This window comes from Cololabis saira, chromosome 19 (assembly GCF_033807715.1).
Source record: "Cololabis saira isolate AMF1-May2022 chromosome 19, fColSai1.1, whole genome shotgun sequence".
Lineage (NCBI taxonomy): Eukaryota > Metazoa > Chordata > Actinopteri > Beloniformes > Belonidae > Cololabis > Cololabis saira.
In genome coordinates this window covers 13,921,463-13,944,186 of record NC_084605.1, presented here as the reverse complement: position 1 = coordinate 13,944,186, position 22,724 = coordinate 13,921,463, and the positions used below count along the sequence as shown (strand labels likewise).

The window sequence follows — 22,724 nt, the reverse complement described above, 5'->3', positions numbered from 1 at the left end:
GGGCAGGTAGCCGTGAAGTGCGCTTGGAAGAGGGAGCGAGGCACTGAGACAAAGAGAAAGAGCCAGAATGTGCGTCTCTCCGTCGCTCAGGCAGGGCTTCCTCGTTGGCTTCTCTCCTCACGGACACAGAGGGAGTGTTTGCGCGCGCGCGCGTGTGTGTGTGTATATGTCTGTGGAAGTGGGTGTGATTAGCTGAGTGAGTTGGTCGCTGTGCGCTCTCAGAGTGGCCGCCACTCCACTCTTCCCGCTCATCCATGCTGGATTAAAAAGCACCTTTTTGGACTTGTACACAGCTGTTGGGGAGGCTCCGTTCTCCGAGCTGCTGCCATGAGTGAGGAGGCTAAAGAGAAATCTGGTGGGAAGTCAGCTCATCGCAAGAAGAAAGGAAAGAAGGTAAAAGAAGCCCTGGGCTTCACTTGGGTTTGTAAACAACATGGTGCGTCAGCTTGGGCTGAAACGCCAAATTCATTCTTGGTAAATCAGACAAGACATGAAGGATGTGGCTGAGCTCGGGTTTATTTTGATTTTCTCTCCACACAAAAGTTAAATACCGATTTCTAAAATGGTAGATTTGCTGATCCTTTTGATTTGTTTATGATTCTCTCTTTGGAAAATGTGTATTTGAGGATTTTGTTGATGTTTGGAAGCTGTTTTGAGTGAATCTGGATTTCAGAGCACGATTCAGCAAAAAGGACTAATTGGTTCTGATATCATTTCATGGAAAATGTTTATTGATTCTGGGCATTTTATTGTTTTATTGTATGTTCTTAGTGTGCAAAGCAAAGTGCCTGATATGGTATAAAAAAAGGTGACACACAGTCTTCGTCATGTGTTTTTCATGTAATCGTGTTCCTTTAAAGGATATCAGAACATGAGATCCTTTAAACACCAAAGATCCTGTTTTTGTCTTAATATACTCAGAGAAGAGGGTGAGGGGAGATGAATGAAAGAGGAGAGGATGGTACAGTTTAGGGAGAGATATGACAAAGGGTAAACAATATCAGGGCAAGGAAAAGGCTACAGAAACGAAAGACGTGCGATAGGAACCAGAAAAGAAAAGTCCTGCGTCTCAGTCACAGGAAATAATCCAGTGGTTCAGTGAGGGGAGCCTGTCCCCCAGTAACCACCCTCACACCCCACCCAGGCACGGGGAAGGGCCTGCTGGATCAGAGCAACGAGAGGCTGAGGCACGACGGCACACTCAGATGTCTCGTTTAAATGTCCAAGTTTTGAGAAGCATTTATTCACTGTTCAGTTTCTGCAGAATAATCAATGAAAACTGATAAAGTAGGAAGAGAAAGTGCCGGCGTTTGGCCTATCGGTGCTGTAGTGCAGTGAAAAAAAAGTGAAATTCGAGTTAATCGAAGCAGCCCTGGCAGATAGGCGAGGACCTGGTTTTGTCCTGATCCGTGATGGGTCCAGGACGTCCACTTGCATCATCTCAACATGAATCAGCCAACATGGTATTGATCCCGTTTGATGATGATGGTGGAAATGCCTCCTCACTGCTCATTCAGTGATTAAAATGGTTCCTCCCGTGCTTGGCAGAGATGCTTGGATTTATAGGTCCACGTTAGCAGGCCGTCTGGCCGAGTGTTCGTGCGCAGGCTTTGTTTATGCCACCAAAACAAGGCAGGGAATATTCTCCAGGCTTCAATGAAGAAGCTTTTTTTTCTTCTAAGTCATTAGGTCCAGAGAAAACTATGATAATAATTGACTTCTCTTTGATTCTGATGCTTCTTGAGCAGATCTGTCACTTTAAATGATCAATATGAATGTGTGAGTCATACATCGGTTATGACCGCTGTAGTTTACAAATGTAGAGCACGTTATGAGCGCGGTGTGAATGCAGCCTCTATACTCGATATCTACTGCTGTGTGTTTACCTGTACGGTACGTGCGAGTGTCTGCAGCCTGTGGTTGTGGAAGGAGTGCTGGCTAAGAACCATCATTGTATGTTATGTTGCCTCAGCGATTCATTATCGTCCTCCCACAAACATATACTTTAGTCTTCCCTGTTTAAGGTGGGTTACAGGTGTCTTTTGCCCTCCCAGGGTAAAGGATCTCCCACGTCCTTTTCAAGGGGCAAGATTGTTTCACTCTATGTGCAGACGTGCCGGACTTGTGCGCTCGCACTGAGATTTATGGTCCTTTTTGTATTTGAAGAATGCAAGTCAGCAGAAAGTGGAAGAAGAAGGGGTCCAAACCCGGTGTGGAGCAATAGATAGTGAAGGTAAACAAAAGCAAAAGGGAAACAAAGACATCAGGAACGATACTTTCAGAAGGAAGGGAGGCAATCAGGGGGGGGGGGGAAAGAGGGTCAAAGGCTGGAGCTGAAAAAAACAACAAAGGAATATAACAACTCCTCGTTCTGTTGTGATACCGCGAATCAACTGATGAGAGATGACTGTTGTGTCACTCTGGTGAAGAGGAGAGGAGACAGTAGGGGATGAAGGGATGAGGGGAGGAGAGAGGAGAGACGGCGGCCAAAGCAGATGAAAAAGAGGAGTGCAGAGCAAAGTCATGCTGCTCAACAGGAGCTGGACGGCTCTATTTTAGGTAAGAATCCAGAGGGCAGAGGAAGAGATGGGTAGGCAGAGAGTGAAGAGGAGGAAAAAGGAGGAGAAAGTCTATTAAAGGAAATGAAAAGATGGGATAAACAGTGAGAGCGGGAGGGCAGCGTAAAAGGAGAAGAGTGTTTTTCCTTCGCTCTTCCACCTGTTGCGAGGGACGTCAGTGGTGACGGACCGAAGTGTGGGGTACAACACGCAGGACACGGATGACGAGTCTGGGAAGATCCAACACGCATCTCAAGGGAGAGAGTTGGTGCTCAGGTGTAGGTGTGCTGAACGGGAAAGGTCATGTGATCCGTGAACAAATGCAGGAAGAGAGATCGGTACTTTGCTGTATTTGCAACAACATGTCACCAGTGCGGTGGTTCATGTGATTTCTGTCACAGCAGATAACTGTAACTCAGATTCAGTCCAACAAAACAACTGCTAATACAAATAATGATGACATAATAACATAATTATAGTAAACTAATGTCATTCCATGTGAAAGTATTTGTTGTGCGATTATCGCAAAAATATAGGGGAGGAGTGTGACACAGGGGATCTGAGCAGGTGTGTTAATGGACGTAACAATGACAACCACAGACCCACGGGGAGAAGTAGGAAGAAGGAAAGCAGTTTGGAGCTGTGGAAGATCTAACATTTATAAAGAAGGCTGGTTGGTGGTTGTGCTCAGCTACTGGATCCACCTGGATAAGGATTAGGGGGGAATATGATGTGGGTTCCCGTACTCCGTGCTTGGTCTGCACGTGTTTACACGTGTACACAGGCTTGGCCTCGGTTGTACATTTTTATCGTGCAACCCTAAGCCCGTCTGGTTGAGTTGTGTAACTGAAGGAGGTGACCGGGGGACAGGGTCCATGTCTCCCAAGACATAACTTAACAGTGTGCAAACGTTTGTGCCTCATGCATTCTGGTCTCTCTGGCTATAAGCAGAATTTGAAAGTAACGTCATAATATAACGAGAATAAAGTTGATGAACGTTCCAGGTTAGTAGTGAAACTCGAGAGCCACGCAGGTTTATTATCAGATGCCGAATGAGCTGCAGAATGAATTTGAACTTATTTGCCCCCACCTGGTCTTGTGACGGTGCGCATGGACCTGTTGTATAAACCATGGTGGGAATCAGGCTTGTGTCGTGCAGCCTACCTGCTGGGGAGGTGAGCAGCACATGCATACATGCTTCACCAGTGTTTCTGCAGCTTTAGTCAGAGAAGTGGACTTTTGTTTATGTAACAGGACTGCCCACGTTCAGTCATTTTCAGCCCACACCCTCTCGAATGTCAATACTGTCGATGCTTCCAATAAGCATGCTACGGTAGCGCCAGAGCATCGGCAATCATTTATCCTGAATGATGAGAAAGAGAGCAAAGTTGTCATCTGGAATTAAACTTTAATCAGAATTTGAAATTGTGCTTTTGTACAGTGTAAATGGCTTTTACTGTTTAATTTCTTAGAGTACAATAATGGAAGATTTGAGTTTCTTTGTCACTTCACAAAGCAGTGAGTTGTGTAATCTGAACAGCCCGACGATCAGCAGACTCCGAAAGTCACATGTAGTTTGCCTTAAAGTTGAACTTGTACTGGTTGATGACCAGCGGGGTGGGCGGCTTCTGCAGATTCAAAAATAGGTAAAAGACTTTTTTCTAAGATAAAGTCTGGAAAAAAACCTCACCCCAATTAAGCGCCTCATGAATTTACAGTTTTTGTTCTTTATTTCTTTATTCAGTTCTTTATTTCTGTACATCGTGCTTTACTCATGTTTTAAAAGAGGAGGTTCTTGGACATACATATATTAGGGAAGGGCTATCGTATGACTGAATCTGATCAACTCTGATAATTGTTAATCTGATTCGCTGCTTGCTTGTATTGTTCTGTCTCAGAAGAGCTTGATGGCAACAGTCATCCTGCAAAACTCCAGGGGCCTCATGTACTAAGAGTGCGTGGATTTCAATGTGAAACCGTGCGTGGAATTTACACGTACGCAAAAAAAAATTCAGATGTACAAAACTGTGCGTACGCCCAAATCCACGCAGGTTGCTCTGTACATACCAATCAGCGTGGATTTGAGTGCAAAGCACTCCGCCCTGTCTCCTCCCTCAAATACATATGTTTGAATATGATAATGAAGATAATTATCCATTAAAAACCGCTCATCTTAACAAGAAATTTGCAAAAACAGGTAAAACAAATAAAAAAAACATTGGCTGTGAGCTGGAGATAGTTTTGTCAAAAGTTGAGGCCTGGAAAAAATAATTTATTTGGGGCATTTCTTCTGCATTGCATTATGGGTAATGCTGTTCTTTGCTTTGTGTTGCGTTCCGTGAAGAGTTTTGGTTATATTATGATCGTACGGGTTTGTGAATGTTTATGGGCAGCGTTAGTGCATCATTACACTCTGCTTTTCTTGTTTGTATTTTAAGAACCGACACCAGAACTTGTGAACAATATACATTTATATTTAAAACATGAAGCATCACGATCTGATTCCTCCGCTGCAGAAATAAGAGACAACTTGTGCCAACGGGATTATCGAGGTGCAAACGTGAGAAATAAAGAGCAAAGTTCCTGTAACTCGGAGTGTTGCATCCGCAGGAGGAGAGACTGGTCTGTGTCCCTGCCTCCATCACCGGAGAAACACTTTCTGGAGTCCTGCAGCAGCTGCAGCCGACTCGATATCAGACTCTGAAAGTTGCCTAAACATTCAATAAAAACTTTATTCATCATTGCTGAATCACATCAGTTCGTACCAACCAACCTTTCCGTGACATCTTAGTTTTATTTTAAAAGCTGCAAAATGTATTTTAATGTTTTTTCTGTCCAGACACAGTTATGGCTTTTATCTTGAGTAGTCGTCCCATACGGTCGTCATGGTGACAGAGATGTCCGACCTGTCAGCAGCTCCAGCTGAAAGCATCAATGTTGATCTGAACCGGAGCAGCTGGTCCAGTTCAGGGCAGAGATCCAGAAGAATCCTCTTGGTACCTGAACCAGCTGATGGTCCAGTGTTAGTCCTAGACCAGCAGATCGGTGTGATCTGATGCATCAGCAGGTTCCTCTAACGGATCATTGAGCTCCTGCCTTTAGTTGTATGTTCAGATAATGTGATTGACTGTGAGAATTGTGAGATTGTGAGAATGATAAGCATGGGATCGCATCCTAATGGTCTGGCCGAGGATGCTGCTCGCCCCGGCAGCAGAAATGCATGCATGTGAACGAAATAAGAGTCTTTCAGTGAGCCTGCAGTTAAACGCCATACACAGGGCAGTGAAGCTCCAGGCAACATTGGCATATTTCCACTGTGGACTGTGATTCCACCTCCCACTGAGGGTGGGGCTGGGTGGGGTCAGACAGGTTACATTATATCAGGGTATAATCCCAGTTGGAATGCCTGGTGCATGGCATTTTGCTGGCTGCCCTCGTGTGCAGTTCACCATCTCCGTTGAGACCCACATTGCCACAGATATCTGATGAGACCTCAAACGCTCTTACGTGAGACCGATAGAGTTTGGCCTGATCGTAGAATGTGCGCTATGTTGCAGGCTCTTTTTCTCGAGCAGGAAGTGTCTCAGTGAAACATTAACCGATGAGATGCCCATTCTAAAATTCTGCTGGCTTCCTTAGACCGTCGGCAACGTTATACTGAAGTCACACCGTGCTGGCATCATGTGCACCATTGAAGTGAAAAAAAAGAGAAACCATACGGCGCCGGGGGGGCGGGACACTGCCGCCACCAGATGAACTTTCTGTGTCATGTTGAAAGATGAGTTTTAATAGTGTTCCCTTTAAAACAGAGACTGGAGAAACTGGTGTCTTAGGTGCACAATTTTATGACTTTTTTAATATGGAAATCAATGAAGTAGTGCAACATGCCTGCAAGTACTGGGGAACTAACGCATTTTTTTATGTTTGATGATATACGGGGGGATGTATTGACAGAAATGTGAAATATATTGATAGTATAAGTTTGGTTTTGCTATCCTTGAAAGTGTCTTTTGCACAATGGATAAAAAAAAGCTGGCTTTAGTATTACTATTATTTTAGCTTACTTTTTATCTCCTCATTTACCTAAGAGAAATGCAACTCAAAAAATCTGCATTATTAAGTTCCAGCAACTAGTTGGTTTCCATGCAGAAAGGAAAACAGACGTTTGCATGTAGAAACCAATAGAATAAAGTAAGTATGCAGCAGAAACCGTGTACTACTGTGTACTCAGCAGTAATACACCATGCCCTGACACACGATTCATCATGCAGTGATTTCCCCTCCCCTCTTTATTGTGTGGATACTCTAGCCAGAAAGGCAGCCTACAGTATAATGAAGCCGATGATATTCTTTGGGGTGAGGGTTCCTGCCAGCGCGGTCCTTTGGAGCCAATATATTGTGCTTTTGCTGAGGCAGCCGTGCAGCAGAATGCTGCGCTTGGCTCCCTTTCTGGTGCTTCACGGGAACAGGACGGAGGCCGGCTCTGCAAGCACGGCATGGCTTCAGTGCACGGCTCTGTTTCTGCCGAACTCTCGCTCAAAACAAACAACGTACAAACACATGGAGACAAAGAGGACGTATTAAGAACTGATAAGTTGAAAGAGAGACAGAGAAAAGCGCACTGGTTGTGTTTATTGGCCTGGACTTGATAGTTCAGTTATGGCTAGACGTTGCTGCGTCTGCCTCAATCAGCCGTTGACCGGGACCCAAGATCACAGAGCTGTTTTCCCCCCCAAGATATTTTAATCAACGCCTAATTTTCATCAAGAAATTATATCTTTACAAAATCCATTTGGAATGATGAATTCACTGATATCGATGCATCTGAAGGTCTTTTAACAGTTTGCTCTATTAAACTATGCAGAAATTATTACCGGATATATTTGCATAGTCTGACAGAGTGTACACAAATATAAAGAGACACATAATTAGGGGTTGTTTTATTGATTCTGCTATACACTAATGGGCTACTTCATTAGATACTGTACAGCCTGGACCAAGTTTTTCTTTATAAAGGCCTCATTATTGATGCCATACACTCCTCAAGGTCCTCAACCTTTTCCTCTGAGATCTTGGGTCACATTGACCTGATGGCATCACACAAATACCGTGATGTGTAATCTCCGGTTCCACACCATCTCAGAGTGGCTTTATTGGGTCAGGATCCGGAGATACTGGAGGTTGTCTGAGTAGTGATCTCCATGGACCACAGTACCTCAGTCCTAATCAGATGAAGGCAGTGCTCTGATTGAGAAACGTTAATGTAAGTTACCTAAGACATGTGAACTGAAGTATGCTGGTCATCGTCACATTATTAAGACATGTAAACGCCTTAACACCAGGACCGTGCTAGAGTCAAACTATATGCATTTACAAAAAGATTCTGGTAAACTGTCTTTGTATTTGGCATTACGCCAGTTAACTTGTTTGTGGTTATTTTAAACAGCGGACATAAGGTGTGGTGACACGAGAGACGTCCACAAACTATACACTCTGATGTGATCTTGATTGGATTAAGATTATTGTTGTGCACATAAACAGATGTGCAGTAAACCAGTTTCAGATAATCTGACAGTATTGATGCGTTATGTCAGCTGGAAGTGGCTGTAGAAAGTAGGAATGCTGCAGTCATAGAGGGAATGCTATGGATGTTAAACAACGTCCATGTGGCACTAAAGGTCCTAAAGTCTAATAACGTAACATCACCCACACCATTATACCTCCACCACCAACCACCAACTAGTGTCCATTGTCGGTGAGCTCCAGTGAACCGTAGTCTCTGCCAAGCTTGGCACCCGGTGTGGTCGTCTGCTACCGCCCGTTGGTTTAGGCTTCAACGTGTCCAGATGAGGTCTTCTGCTTACACTGGTTGAAATGATTGGTTACCATAGTTACGTCAGTGAAGGTCCTCAGGACCCACTGCCCTGCAGGTTGTAGGTGTTTCCCTACAACCTCAGGCTCAAATGAATACATCGTCGACAGATCTGTGATCTTGATGACAAGTTGATTGTGAGCCATTCATTTGAATCAGGTTGTTTTAGAGCAGAGAAACATCTAAGGCTGGCGGTCCAGATGGTCCAGCAGGTCCAGCAGGCCTTAACCCCTTCCCGCCGACGGACCCGGTACCGGGTCCAGCAGCTGTATGCACCAGTTCATGTGTGAAAACGTTACTCAAGTGCTGTCAGGGTATTTTCTGACAGCACTTGTTTCTCAAACACGAAGCCCCAAAGCCAATATGACAAAACTCCAAGAATGTTTTGTCAACAAAGTATTTGATTTATAACAACTTCAAAATACATATGCAACAAATGATGGCGCCCCCAGCACGAGCAACACCCGCAACAAAACGCAAGATCAATTTTCTCCAGCCCAACGTAGTGGGTATCATATGAAACTAAAAAACTACATTTTCAGATGATACCGAACATAATCTTTGCTGGGCCGACCACTTCATGCCAATCTCAAAACAAACCGAAAGCCAAAATTCACATTTCATAGCCAGCACATCAGATTGCGTGTTCATCACACAGTACGTCAGCAAATCCCCAAACTATTCCCACCAAAAGCAGTATATTTTATTTCCTTAAGGCTGAAATATGCTTCTGCGTCACACCAACGCAGAGCACACGCCGCAGCCGTGACGCCGTGCTGAACCCTTCGGACTTCTCCGTCACTCCATTTGGTCGCGGTGCGGTACCCCCCGCGGCCGCTAGTTAGCAATCTTTTTCTGAATGGTTTATCCGACTTTTTCCGGTCACAGTAAATCAAAGAAATAAGGACAACAAGCAAAAAACCAAAACAAAAAAAATCACATATAAACAAAGAAAAGAGCCCTGGAAGTTCACTACTGCTTCAAACCGGAAACCGGAAATGCTTCGCTTTCAAACGAACAAATCACAGCCCTCTCGGTCTGCGTGTGGTCTGCGTCTCCTCGACGCGTAGTTACAATTTTCGGGAGGTGCACGTCATTGACGGCGCAGGTGACGGCGTGTCCTCTGCGTCAATCCAAACCACACGCCGTAGGCACGGCGCCATTTTGATGCAGAAGCATAATTCAGACTTTACCCTTTCGTTGTCATTTTCAGTCTATCCACACCTTTCTTTGACCATGAGAAACTGCTTCACCCGCCGTCATCTCATATCCTGCCAGTCGCAGCAATTTTGTTGACTTCTCGTGGCTTTTGGGAATTTACGTAAACTTTGATTACATTTTACATGTCGCGCGCTTACAAATGATATATTACACTTGAATGACACGTCATCCATCAGGCCTCTACCTTTTAGCGTAAACTCTGGAGCGCGGCCGCCATCTTGGATCATTGATGCACAGGTGCACAGCGAATAGAGCGAGACGCACCAAGAGATGGATTTTTGATTTTTGGATTGAGATTTTACATTTACGAAATCATAAGTATTTTATAGCCATATTCCCTTCAAAAAAAAAATAATTTCAAACAAGTCCGGCCATATGAGCAGTCGGCCAACTCTGTCCTGCACATCTGATCTTATGGATCCTCACGCTCAACTTTCCTCACTGGTGGTTCGTGACAAGGAGGTTGCGTCAGTTGGATTGTTTGTTTTATACTTGCTCCCACCTACGTTTTAGCTCTGTGGTGAAACCCTAATGTGTACTGTACTCTCAAGTGGTCAGACCATTCCTCCAGGAGTCGTTAGTGGCTTAAGTGCTGTAAGCGCTATAATGGCTGCTTTAATAGGGAAAAAAGCCACAGTTCAATCAGGTGTGGGGGTTTCTTTCCTCAGATATCCTTTAAGCTTTTTAATGGCACGTCACAGAGCAGTTGTACTTATGGAAAGCAACACTTTTCTGTGAGGATTTTCCTCAAAGTATTCCCAGTAATGGCAGCCATGGACCAGTGGATGGAGTTGGTTTCCCTCCAACTGGAAGGTCGATGCCGGTCCCAACCTGGGATGAATGGGAAGGGTTTGTCAGGGACGGCGTTTTACGTAAAAACCTGTGCCAGATCAATATGTACAAGATGATTATCTGCTTATTAGGCGACCCCTAAAACAAGGAGGGAGAAGCTGTTGGAAGTTGCTTGCTCTTTGCATTCCCTTAGCTGACTTTTGACTTTGCAGCGGTCCGACTCCGTCGTTAGAGTCAGTTTATGTTGAGCTTATGTTTTCAGCACATGAAGAAGCTTTTTGTCCCGCTGCTAGAATGGTTCATGGTTTATTTTATTTTTTTCCTTGCAAAATTTGCAATTTTCCACCAAATTTCACATAAAAACTTTTCTTTTCACCAGTTTACAGCATTCTGGCTCACACCTCGACAGTTTGAGGATATCATTTTATTTTGAATTAATACAACAACACTTAAATAAAATGATGCAATGCTAAAACTTAAGGATTTATGTATAGTTAAACTACTGTACATGATTCCTCAGCGAAATGGCACCGGCAATTTCTGCTGGATTATGTTTGTGCTGTAAGATATTGAGCTGGAAGTAATTTTCTCAACTATTCCCATGAGTCATTTGAGTGTATTTGAAACAAACACACGGCTACACTTTTATTCTTTAGTGTGGAACCTATATTAGCGGTTAGAAAGGTTATACGTCCCTGCAGTTATTGCTGATTGGAGGTTTTCTGTACTATTACTGTATGTCAGAGCCTTTAGAAGTGTAAAATGTGCACTAAGACCATAAAGCAGGTGAATTAGCTTAATGTTGGAGGGACTGACTAAGCAGCAGCAATCTCAGAAGGAGCCATGGTTTGCAGAAAAGCTTGCAGAGTGTCAGCTATAGATCATTGTTGGATATCTGCACCAGCAAGTCACTACAGTAGTTCAGCTCATGTCTTGTCTTCAGCTCGTGTCCAGCCCCAAACCTACCAGGCTCAAACAAGCTTACACATTTATTAACATTTACATTTATTTGCAGTTATTGCAATAATTGTGGTTTGTGATTGTGATTTATTTATGTATCCACAACTTTTCAGTGTGGATACTGGGTGAATTAAAGAATATCTTTTGCACATTATCGTGCAGGTTTTTTGAGCAGGCCTTCCTCCACTGCAGATTGTTACTGCCTCATTGACAGTGGACACAAAGATTTCTTTTTCAAGAAACATTGGTATGAAGGGGTTTTGAATAAAATGTCTTTAAGCTATTGTTCAGCAGTTAATTATATATTAAAGGTGCTGTGTAGCACATTAGGTTTATAAATATGATATCTGTAAACAAATTAGGTCCATCTACGCTCGATAAATGATTAACCTGTGTTGTCTTTTAAAACTAAATTATAAATAGCTAATACCTCATACTGAAACTTTTGATCTAAGATCCATTAGTGGGACTTCTTCATGATGAATTTCAGGGTAATCACTGTCAGCTGGAGAACACGTTTGTTCCATTGAAAAGCTACAATAACTCTTTATAAGAGGTTCTTTTACTGCACAGGGAGCTTTTGCTTTTAGTTTTTGTTTATTTTAGATTTTGTTCATTTTTCCTCTCATAAAAGACATGCGAAGAATGATATTTGATTGATGATTGATGTCGCAAGCATACTGAGTATGATATAAAATGTATAGTATAGCACAGAATAGCATAGCATGGTATAGCATAGCATAGTATACCGTATATATATATATATATATATATATATATATATATATATATATATATATATATATATATATACATATATACATATGCATACTGTACCATCTCAGATTGTAGTATTTGACCTGTGTGCCTGTAAAAACAAAGCATTTCTTCTATAGCCTGGCTTATAAAATGTATGGGGTTTAAATATAATAATAGTAATAGTTATAATTAAGGACTTCCAAACAAAACCCGGTGTAACCAAACCTGTAAAGGATTCTTCAGCAAGCTTTACTGTGAAAATACAAGCCAGTGCCGCCAGAGAGGAGACGACCTTTACTTCAACTCATGTGACAGGAAGAGGCAGACGGAGCAAGTTTAACACATTCAAATGGCTCTGGAGCTCAGGGACAAAAAGCAAGGCTGATGTGACTGTAGCCATGGCAACGGGAATGTGAAAAGGATGATGCAACCATTCCTGGCGATGCATCTCTATATTTATTTAGCAACTTTTTTTTCTCCTCCTTCCCACAAATGACCCTTCTCTTTCTAAAAGAAAAAACGTGTTTGTTTACTAATTAGTTTTGTCTATCATTAATATGTGCTATTCCATCTTTTCTTCTTCATCCCATGTCCACTCTCCTTCACCGTGTGCTAATCCACACCCTCCTCCTGGTGTCTCCCTCTCAGATTTCACTACATTTCACAGCATTGAGGAACATAAATAGCCCGTACATGTAGACTGATAAGTGCTGCCTTCCTCATGGTCCGTCAGGTTGATGCAGAAGCTACTGTGAGGCTTCATATGTGACCTCTGCCCTGGTGTTTTTACACCTAGACCCCCCTCAAAGCACTAGCGAGTGGAAAGGTTGTCCTGCCTCTTTCAAACAAGACGCCACTTACACAGACTTTGACATTTCCCCAACACAGAAAAAAAGATTTGTGCATTTGACAGTTGAACCAAATGGTATAAATGTGTAGCATACATAGGGGTAAAGAGGTCAACCTGGACCGTACGATGCCCCCCCCCCCCAGTGCTGCTGGTAAACCCTGAACAAGCGGCTTCTCGCTTTGCACCACCGGTGTCTGAGGAGCAGCAAACGCAGCATGATTGGATGTTGAGTGAGATGAAGATGGAGGAGCTGGAGCATCCTACTCTGGTGTGTGTCCGTGACTTCACACTACTCAGCGAGGGAGAACTTCTCAGACCTGGATCGGCTCGAACAAGTGACACGCTCGTGTTATTCTGGAACTTTTCAGCCGACATCAAACACCCAAGTAACCCACTCCTGCATCGCTTTCCCACCGGTCACCAGGAGACTCTGTTTATACCTTTACAGTCTCTATTTGTGGACTTGAGGATTTTACAGAATGAGGAAAGATAAAACTAGTAGAATATTGTTAAACGTGACGAAGTGGGCGAGCATGAGATGTTGTGGTTGTCGGAAATGAAGCTTCAGCCTTTAGGGACCGACTGCATTTTCAGAGGCTTCTTCTGTAGCCAACATTCAGATTATTAGTTTTTATGGGCAAGACTTCCTAAATCATGTTTCCTTATTTAACTGATAAAAGCAAATAAACGCACAATAACAAGTGGAATGTACACATTTGAATATTTAAGATTAAAAATAGCTCTTTCTAAGGACAAAGACAGATAAGTGATGGATAAAATGAAAAAAATAAGAAAGGAAGAGGAGGAACTGCTGTCATTTTGAGAAGAAGAGGAGGAGACACAGAAGGCGACGGGGTTTCAGGATGATAACGCTCGGAGTGCTGGCTGATCGCCAGCTGGAAATACCCAGATTGTTCCTCACACACAGAGATGCACGTCATTGCTGTCGCCGTGTGCGTGTCTGTGTGAACCCTCCAGTGACGGCCGCCTGTGCTTACAGAGAATCTGCTCACATCAATCATGCCGCGTTGTGCCGCCACAACCAGGAGCGCGGCGAGCAAACACACGCAGACTTCATCTGTTTGTGGAGAACAAGAAGTCGTCTGAAGAGGCAGAGCTCCGCCTGATCGCCATCAAAGACACCAGCGCTCTCTTGTTTCAGTGGCTCTGTCGCCGTCATCCAGGCGTGCACGCACTAGTATTCACTGTAAAAGCATAAAAAGGAAACCCATGCATAATAAAATAAATGCTCTCGTTACACCCCCCACCACACACATGGGTGCTTATTACTGCGCTGACTAACCCTCTGGTGGCTAAAAGGTGACCTCCGGGGTTTTTCATAGCTTCACAGCAGAAGCTCACCTACGGTAAAGGTGTGTTTCAAGAAGAACTCCAGCTAAACAGGGCAGGGGAACGATGAAGTTACCCTGGGGAGTAGGGTTGTCCCGATCAGGATTTTTTAGCTCCCGATCCGATCCCGATCATTTGAGTTTGAGTATCTGCCGATACCGATTTTTCCTGATCCGATCACTTTTTTTGGCTCCAGATACAATTCCGATACTTTTTCCCGATCAGATACATTTTGGTAATGAATTAAGTAAAAAAAAAAAAAAAAAGAGGACTAAAACTCAAATTGTCCCGAGTTTCTTTTATTGTCCATTCCAATCCAATTGTAAACTAAAACAAAAAGTGAAGAATAGTGCAATAACAAAAATAAATACATTTCACTTCAAAAGGAGGTAGTTTACCTACTAGGTTCAAAAGTTGAATGACATCCAGCCAAACTCACAATCAATAATTAAAATACATTTTGGCTTAATCTTAGTGCAGAATTCTCAACAGCATGACATGAATAGCAGCAGCTTTTCATCGCGGCTGTTAGTTTTGGCCCTGTCTGTCACTGTGTTGTAATGATGTCACGCAGAGTGTAGGAACCAAGTGTGGTTGTTCAGAGACGGACCCTTTATACCGTAACGCTGGTCCCGCAAAATAGCAGTCCGTCATCCCTGTATTGTGTTGTCACCAAGTCAATAAAGTGGACCAAAAGATGATTAACGAGTAACGGATAATCATTTACATAACACTACAGTCACTTTTCTCCGACAGCTTTTCTTTGTTTTTAAAACTTTCAGACTGTTTATCTGCTACCTGTTGTTAGCTTCTGTTAGCCACACTTCTTTCCCCCTCCAGCACAAACGTCTCCTCCCGGCGCCGGCGCCGCCCAAAAGCAATATCTTATACCGGTAATAAACACACATCAACTGTCTGTATTGTTAAATGTATGTATGTGTTATGGATTTCTTTTCTGAACCCAAGCGCACGACACCAGACAGGGTTAAACTCTGGCCAAAAACGGCGTACTTTAAAAACACAAAAAACTTCCACAGGGAATCCACAGAGAGATGTACAAAAAACTCCTTAGCCTACTCACAGGGAGCTCCAAAATCATAAGCAACAAGCAAACAAACAAGACGAACTCCCTTCGAGCTGGTGGCAGCCGCTCTGAGCTGCAGCTGTGGCTCAGAGCGGGATGCGTCCGGCTCGTCCTTGTGCGCGAAGCTCTTCCGGCCACGCTGCGCTGACTCCGCGCTCACAGCGCAAGCGGGTCGCGGAGGAAAGACCACCCGGCCAAGCCCTAACAGTATGTCCCAATACTTTTTTGGCCGATACTGATGTTTTGAAAATGACGTGATCGGACGTGATCAACACTACCGGTGTAGTGATGAATTACCCTGAGGCGAGTATCTCCACCAACTAGCGGGGTAATTGCTGCATCCCTCTCCAGTTAAAAGACCTGTAGCCATCTGCATGCTGGAATGAACACCACCAGGGTACACCCTGCAGACTCAATATTTTTAAGACCTTTAAATCTACTGTCACGTGCGTGGTTGATAGGACCCAGATGCAGGAGACCAGGAGGCAGGAGTGCCAGAAAATAATGATTTATTGAACTTAAATCAAAGAAAGGCGCTGCTTAGCAGGATTGCAAAATAAGAGCTTAAACATTACTGAACAATCCGAAAGCATGACAGGAGGAAACAGTACGGACCAGCAGGGAGCAAAGGAAAGACAAGACATGATATACACAAATGGGTTGATGAGACACAGGTGCGGACAATCAGGGTAGATGGGAACCAGGGAAGTCTAGACAGAACTGAAACACAAAGACATGGGTTTCAAAATAAAACAGGAACTAAATAACCGGACCGTGACATGTACGCTTCTATTACAATTAAATGTAGCCACGATTAGCTAACAAACCATCTACGTATGTGTGATCGTCAACATATTGCACCATCTTTTTTTTTTCTTCCTTTCTAATGAAGCGTTTTTCGTCAACAAGTTGCTTCGGCTGTCAGGAGACGGCTCCTGTGTTTGAAGATGTCACTCTTCTTCAGCGTCAAGCAAGTGCCTGCGTTGTCCCTGCAGAGGGCTGGACGTGTTGTATTTATGTGCTTGATACATGACATCAACACACTTTATATATATATATACAGTATGTATGTATATATATATATATATATATATATATATATATATATATATATATATATATATATATATATATATATATATATATATATATATATATATATATATATATATTCAGCGAGAGAGAGAGAGAGAGAGAGAGAGTTACAAGTGTCAAGTGTGGGCTAAACCATTATTCAGCCCATCTTCGGTAACAACACCAAATGGGGAAACAAAGAATCCGACATGTTGGCTGAGAACCGTCGACCCCGTCGCCCAGCTGAGAAGATAATGTCCTCTTCACGTTCTGGTTCCCCTCAACCGCTCTCTCCTTTCTCTTCTGGCCTCTTTCTCATCTCCAGTGCTTCCTTTCTTCTTCCACACCTACTCTTCTCTTCCCTATTCGTCCCCCTTCACCTCCTCCTACTCCTCCTTCCTCCGTCCCCTGCCAGTAGCCACATGCCCGTGTTGCCATGACAGCCTGCCAAGGTGTCACCAGCAGGGTCGCTTGCTCAGATCTACTGAGCATGCCCAGCAGAGTGAGGTCAGGATACCCGTCCTGAAGCGCCTGCGTCCCGCTGCGTTCAAGTAGGCCCCGCGTGCAATCTTCAGGGAGGGAGAAGGGGTGTGTGTGTGTGTGTGTGTGTGTGTGTGTGTGTGTGTGTGTGTGTGTGTGTGTGTGTGTGAGTGCATGGATGAGGATTACCAGTGTCTTTGATGGGAAGGTCAAGCCAAATTAACCTTTACAATGTGAGGGAGGGCTAAGAATTTAATTTAATTTTTAAAACCAGTGTTAGGTGAGATGATCCGTAAGGAATTTTTTGATGGTTAGCCGTGTCCACCAGCGGGTAGTTTACAGTGTTGTTGAGTCTAAAATATCATGTAATTCTAAATGCTGTTGAGGAATAAAAAAACAGAAAACCATCTCACTTTCTCTCTTATTATGAACCCAAACTTTCTTTCTTAACGAGAACGGCTGTGGTTGTAAAACATGAAATTCAGTGAATGAGGATTTTTTTTTCTACCCAGATCCATAAAAAGATCCAGCAGATGCTGAGCTCAAGTAATGTTTTATTCATTCAAATATGTTTGTCTTAATCTATCAAAAAAAAAGGAAACTACGCTCCAAAAATGGTTTCATTCTGCAGTTTCAATTGAGAAAAAGGATAAAACAAACAGCTAAAGATTGAGTTACAGCCTGTATAAGAAAGACTTGTTACAGTTAACGGCACGATAAAAATGTCTTTAAAAATGCTGTTAGACCTTTACAGGTCATTACAGTTATTAACGACGGCGGTGGTGAAAGACAACCACCGGTGTTCAGACTGTGAAAGTGTCCAAATTTAATCGTCCCTGATGCATCGGCTACACTTTTAAATCATTGTGCTGCTGTGAGATATTCACCCTGTTGCCTGTTTTCTTTAGCTTCACTGATTTGTGTCTCAAAAAGCACAATATGTGAGATATGTGATCTGTCACAGCTGTAGTTTAGACCAAAGCTGTAGTTCAACCCACCAGGGAGAGACGGAGAAACACAACGCACACACCGCGCTGAAAGACCCCGGGCAGGATTTGGACCTGGAACCACCTGCTGAACACAAAACACGGAGCAGCTCTGGTTATAAACAAACCTTTAACAGTAGCCTGCTGTTTGATATTTAAGCATTTTAAAGCAATCATTTAGCTGTTTTTACTCTATGTAATTAATCTATAAATGAGGAACATGACCGATGTGAAAGGTGAATCAGAGTGATACTTGACCATCTCTGCAAATCTATCTGTTGCTGTGGAGGGATCTTAAAATCGAGGGAGTGATGTGGTCACGGCGCGGCGAAGGGATACTCTGCTCAGAGTGCTATTTGTGGCTCGTGTATCTGGTTGCCTAGGAAACAGCTGGCAGAGTGCCAGCAGGAGACTGAGGCCGTCCCCAGACAGACAGACAGACACAGTATCATACATTTCCCCCCGAACAATAAGATGTAAACTGCTCTTAGAGTTTCTGTGCATTTGAGATCCCCATGGGCTGATTGGTGTCCCCTTCTCTCTCTGAACATCTGCAAACATCTGTCCCTCCGTCGGGGGTCTCACGATTCTTCGGTGGCCCTTTGTTCTGGGCCTGCCAGCTGAAGCCTCCCCAGAGATCGGGGTGAGTGCGACGCGTCAGCCGCGCCGTGCTCAAGTGTCCTGACATGCCATGATGTGGCGTATTCCTCCATCCTTGGAGTGCATTTATCCCAGAATCAAATGTAGCGTGGCCGGCAGCCTTATCAGTCTCCATGGTGACGACACACTAATCCTCACAAGCGCCCCGACTCTGAGTAGTCACTCTTTTATCAGTGCTGACCGATGAGAAACAATTAAGGGAATCTCAGAGGGAGTTGTCTGATGTTGACAGTTGTCACCTGTTGTACCTCTTTTGACCACGTGGGGGCAGCAGAGACACCCAGCGAAGCAATCTGTTGCTTACTTAGTCAGTATTTACCAGAGGCGGGTAGTAACGAGTTACATTTACTCCGTTACATTTACTTGAGTAAGTTTTGGGATATTTTGCACTTTTAGGAGTAGTTTTGAATCACTATACTTTTTACTTTTACTTGAGTAGATTTGTGAAGAAGAAACTGTTCCTCTTACTCCGCTACATTAGGCTACGTTGAGCTCGTTACTTTTCTTTTATCCCTTTTATCCACGTACGCGTCAATCTCATGACATCACTGGGTGATTCTTTGGGAAAAATGTTTGTTTTTGCATGTTTTGTCACATTTACACAGACTCAAACACACACAGAGTTTATATGAGTTAATGGGCTTGTTCTAGTTCTGCCTGGTTAAAAAAGAAAAAGTACAAAGGCTTGAAATTTTGTGCTACTTGTGCTTCATTTATTTTTTTATTCTTTTATTTAATTTATTTTATTATTTATTAAAGTACTTGAATTTACTTTAAGCTTATTTTAATTTAAGCTAGTTTTTATTTTTTATTAATATTAATTTATTTTATTTGATTTAATTTGCCTGAAGATTATTATTTTGTACTTTTGTCTGTTTGAATGGTTGTGTTAAAAAAATAAATCAGACGTTACTCAACAGTTACTCAGTACTTGAGTAGTTTTTTCACCAAGTACTTCTTTACTTTTACTCAAGTAATTATTTGGATGACTACTTTTTACTTCTACTTGAGTCATATTATTCTGAAGTAACAGTACTTTTACTTGAGTACAATTTTTGGCTACTCTACCCACCTCTGGTATTTACAGAGCAACAAGGTTATTGTCCATTAACTTCCAAGGAAGAAAGACTGTTATAGATTTGAGCAGCTAACACTTCGTTAGGATTTGATGGAGTGGTGGACCAAACTGACACAAAAATGGCCTTTTGTGAAAACAAAAGATGCTGCACTACTGAAAAATGAAAATAAATCAACAACTGGAGTGACAAAGCAAGCGCAGCAGGATTACAGAGCTCGGGACCACGGCTCAGCAGGACAGACCGGCAAATAAGAGAATACAGATTGCAGGATGGTTCGAGGGGTTGACTAAATGCCCCAGTAGGGACCCACCGCTGGCCTACACTCTGCTCACTGACGGATCTTGATCAGCGGCGGGTCCTGGAGGTAGTCTGGGCAAAGTTAGTCGGTCTGAAACGGAGCAGGCCGCCCCTAATGGGGCGACTCGGCTGGAGGAGCAGCTGTTGCTTCTGCTGCCAAGGTGACGGGCCGACGAGCGGCGGGCCGTTCACCTATTAGCACTAGCACATGCTACCTGTTTCTAGGCTCCATCCTCGGACCCTTGCAGGCAAACCCAGAGGGATCTGTTACTGCAAGAAACTCCACGACAAGAACATATTATTATCACCAACATATGGGGATGGTCACTTGGACTCACTTTCCGAGCCAGCACCTGGAGGTGATTTGGGGAAACTTCACATTCCAGCACTTCCTCGGGCAAACGGCAGGTTTTGTTAAGATTGATTTGTCTGGCTCATTTGGATTTTCAGATTCAGATTCAGATTCAGATGACTTTATTAATCCCTTTGGGAGGTTCCCTCGGGGAAATTGACATCTCCATCTCACACACACAGAACTGTCATTTACAAATCAAACACCCCAAAAGCCAAAACACTCATATAATGATAAAAAGATAAAAGAAATTAAAAAATAAAGATAAAAATAGAAATAAAAAGTGCAGTGCCATAAAAATAATTATATGGATTTTGCATCCAAGCAGCAATTTGCACCTAAACATTAAGTATTTGTGGATAATGTTTGCGTGCTCAACAACCCGGGTTTGACACCCACTGATGTTGAGCTGGTGGTTCTGCACGACGTCTCCTCCTACGAGACATCCCTCGTGAGCATCTGGACAAGAGATTTTGGTCCAAATGTGATTATTTGGCTTGTTATTTGAGACGGCGCTGTGGGCATCGCTAATGGAGGACTGGGCCGGGCTGGATGTCGCTGGCTGCCATTACAGGCTCCTCAAACGAGTTCAACCCTGTTAACGAACATTTATCTTGCCTCAATGGAGCGCAAGGGCCAGCCACGCCCAGACCCCCCCGCCTCTGAATGTGATCCTGCATCCCGGGGCAGTTTCAGCCCCATCCAGAAGTCCCTGGGACCTGGCTGAGCGTGGTGTCGTGTTTCTGTAGTCTTTAGGTTCAGGCCCATTTGAAGATATCTGGACCGGGCTTTGCGAGCGTGGAGAGAGTGAGAGTAGGAGAAACAAAGTGTGAGCGTGACAGAGACAGTAAGATAGAAGAGAGGAGTCAGAGGCCGCGTTCTGTCGGAACAATGAGAGCACTTTTCTGACAAGACAGCAGAGACGCCCTGGAAAGACTTCTCCTTATCTCACATTGTGTCCTGCAAAACTGGATCTTTCTGTTCTGGTCAGCAAACGTGGTACAGAGGTTCCCCTTTTTTATGTGACGTACAGTATATACTAGTGTTGTTCCGATCGATCGGCCACCCGATCAATCGGGCCCGATCACGTCATTTTCAAAACATCGGTATCGGCCAAAAAAGTATCGGGACATACTGTTAGGGCTCAGCCGGCTGGGCTTTCCTCCGCAACCCGGTCGCGCTGGGAGCACGGAGTCGGCGCGACCAGAAGAGCTTTGCGCACGAGGACGAGCTCTGAGCCATAGCTGCAGCTCAGAGCGGGGCTGCCGAGGGGCTCGATGCGAGTTTGTCTTCTTTGTTTGCTTGTTGCTCTGTGCCTTATGATTTTGGAGTTCCCTGTGAGTAGTCTAATGAGTTTTTTGTACATCTCTCTGTGGATTCCCTGTGGAAGTTTTTTGTGTTTTGCAAATTAAACTACGCCGTGTTTTTGGCCAAAGTTGAAAGGGAAAGTTTCGTTTTTTACAACCTGGACCTTATTTCTGGCATTTTTTATGGTCGTATACTCACCCAGAAAAGTTTGGTGTCATTTGGAGTCCTTCGGAAGATATTAGGAGTTTTGTGCGAGCCGCTTATCCATATAATGGTAGCGAATGGGGGCACAGCGGGACACAGACGATGCAACGTCTAAATAACACATTATTGCAGCGAAACTCGTTCATTTCTTTTGCCCACTCTTGCTACATCTTAGTCCCCAGGTTTCTATTCAGTTAAAAACATAATAACTCACTAACAACAAGGAAATCAGTTTGTAAACAAGACCTCTGACCTGCATGACGTCATCTCTGTGCGCGCATCCCGGACAGGTACAGCTAGACTTAAAACGGTAACTTAGACTAAAAAACGGTAAGGACGTCCATCATATTCAAAGTTGTCGTCCACAACCTCAGAATTTGACAAATATTCAGACATGTTTCAAATAACTAACAGTAAACTAACAGTAGCGAACTCCAGCTGTACACAGAGCTGTGTCTGGGATGCGCGAAGAAAAGTTGTCGGAGAAAGGTGACTCTAGTGTTATGTAAATGATTATCCGTTACTCGTTAATCATCTTTTGGTCCACTTTATTGACTCGGTGACAACACAATACAGGGATGACGGACTGCTATTTTGCGGCACCGGCGTTACGGTCTAAAGGGTCCGTCTCTGAACAACCACACTTGGTTCCTACGCTCTGCGTGACATCATTACAACACAGTGACAGACGGCCAAAACTAACAGCCGCGATGAAAAGCTGCTGCTATTCATTTCATGCTGTTGAGAATTCTGCACTAAGGTTAAGCCAAAATGTATTTTAATTATTGATTGTGAGTTTGGCTGTATGTCATTCAACTTTTGAACCTAGTAGGTAAAC

General features: G+C 43.6%; 1 protein-coding gene across 2 annotated transcripts in view; it reads left to right on the top strand.

The window, feature by feature from the left end:
- LOC133419626 (ankyrin-3-like) overlaps positions 1 to 22,724 on the top strand; it is a 209,266-nt gene that overhangs the window by 20,094 nt on the left and 166,448 nt on the right. Inside the window, exon 1 of one of the 2 annotated variants that reach the window (XM_061708901.1) lies at positions 253 to 393. The exons of the other annotated variant lie outside the window; for it this stretch is intronic. Within the exon in view, the coding sequence (XP_061564885.1) occupies positions 328 to 393 (66 nt within the window). The 5' untranslated portion in view covers positions 253 to 327. Of the gene's footprint in view, positions 1 to 252; positions 394 to 22,724 lie in introns of those variants that run through there. 2 annotated transcript variants of the gene reach the window in all.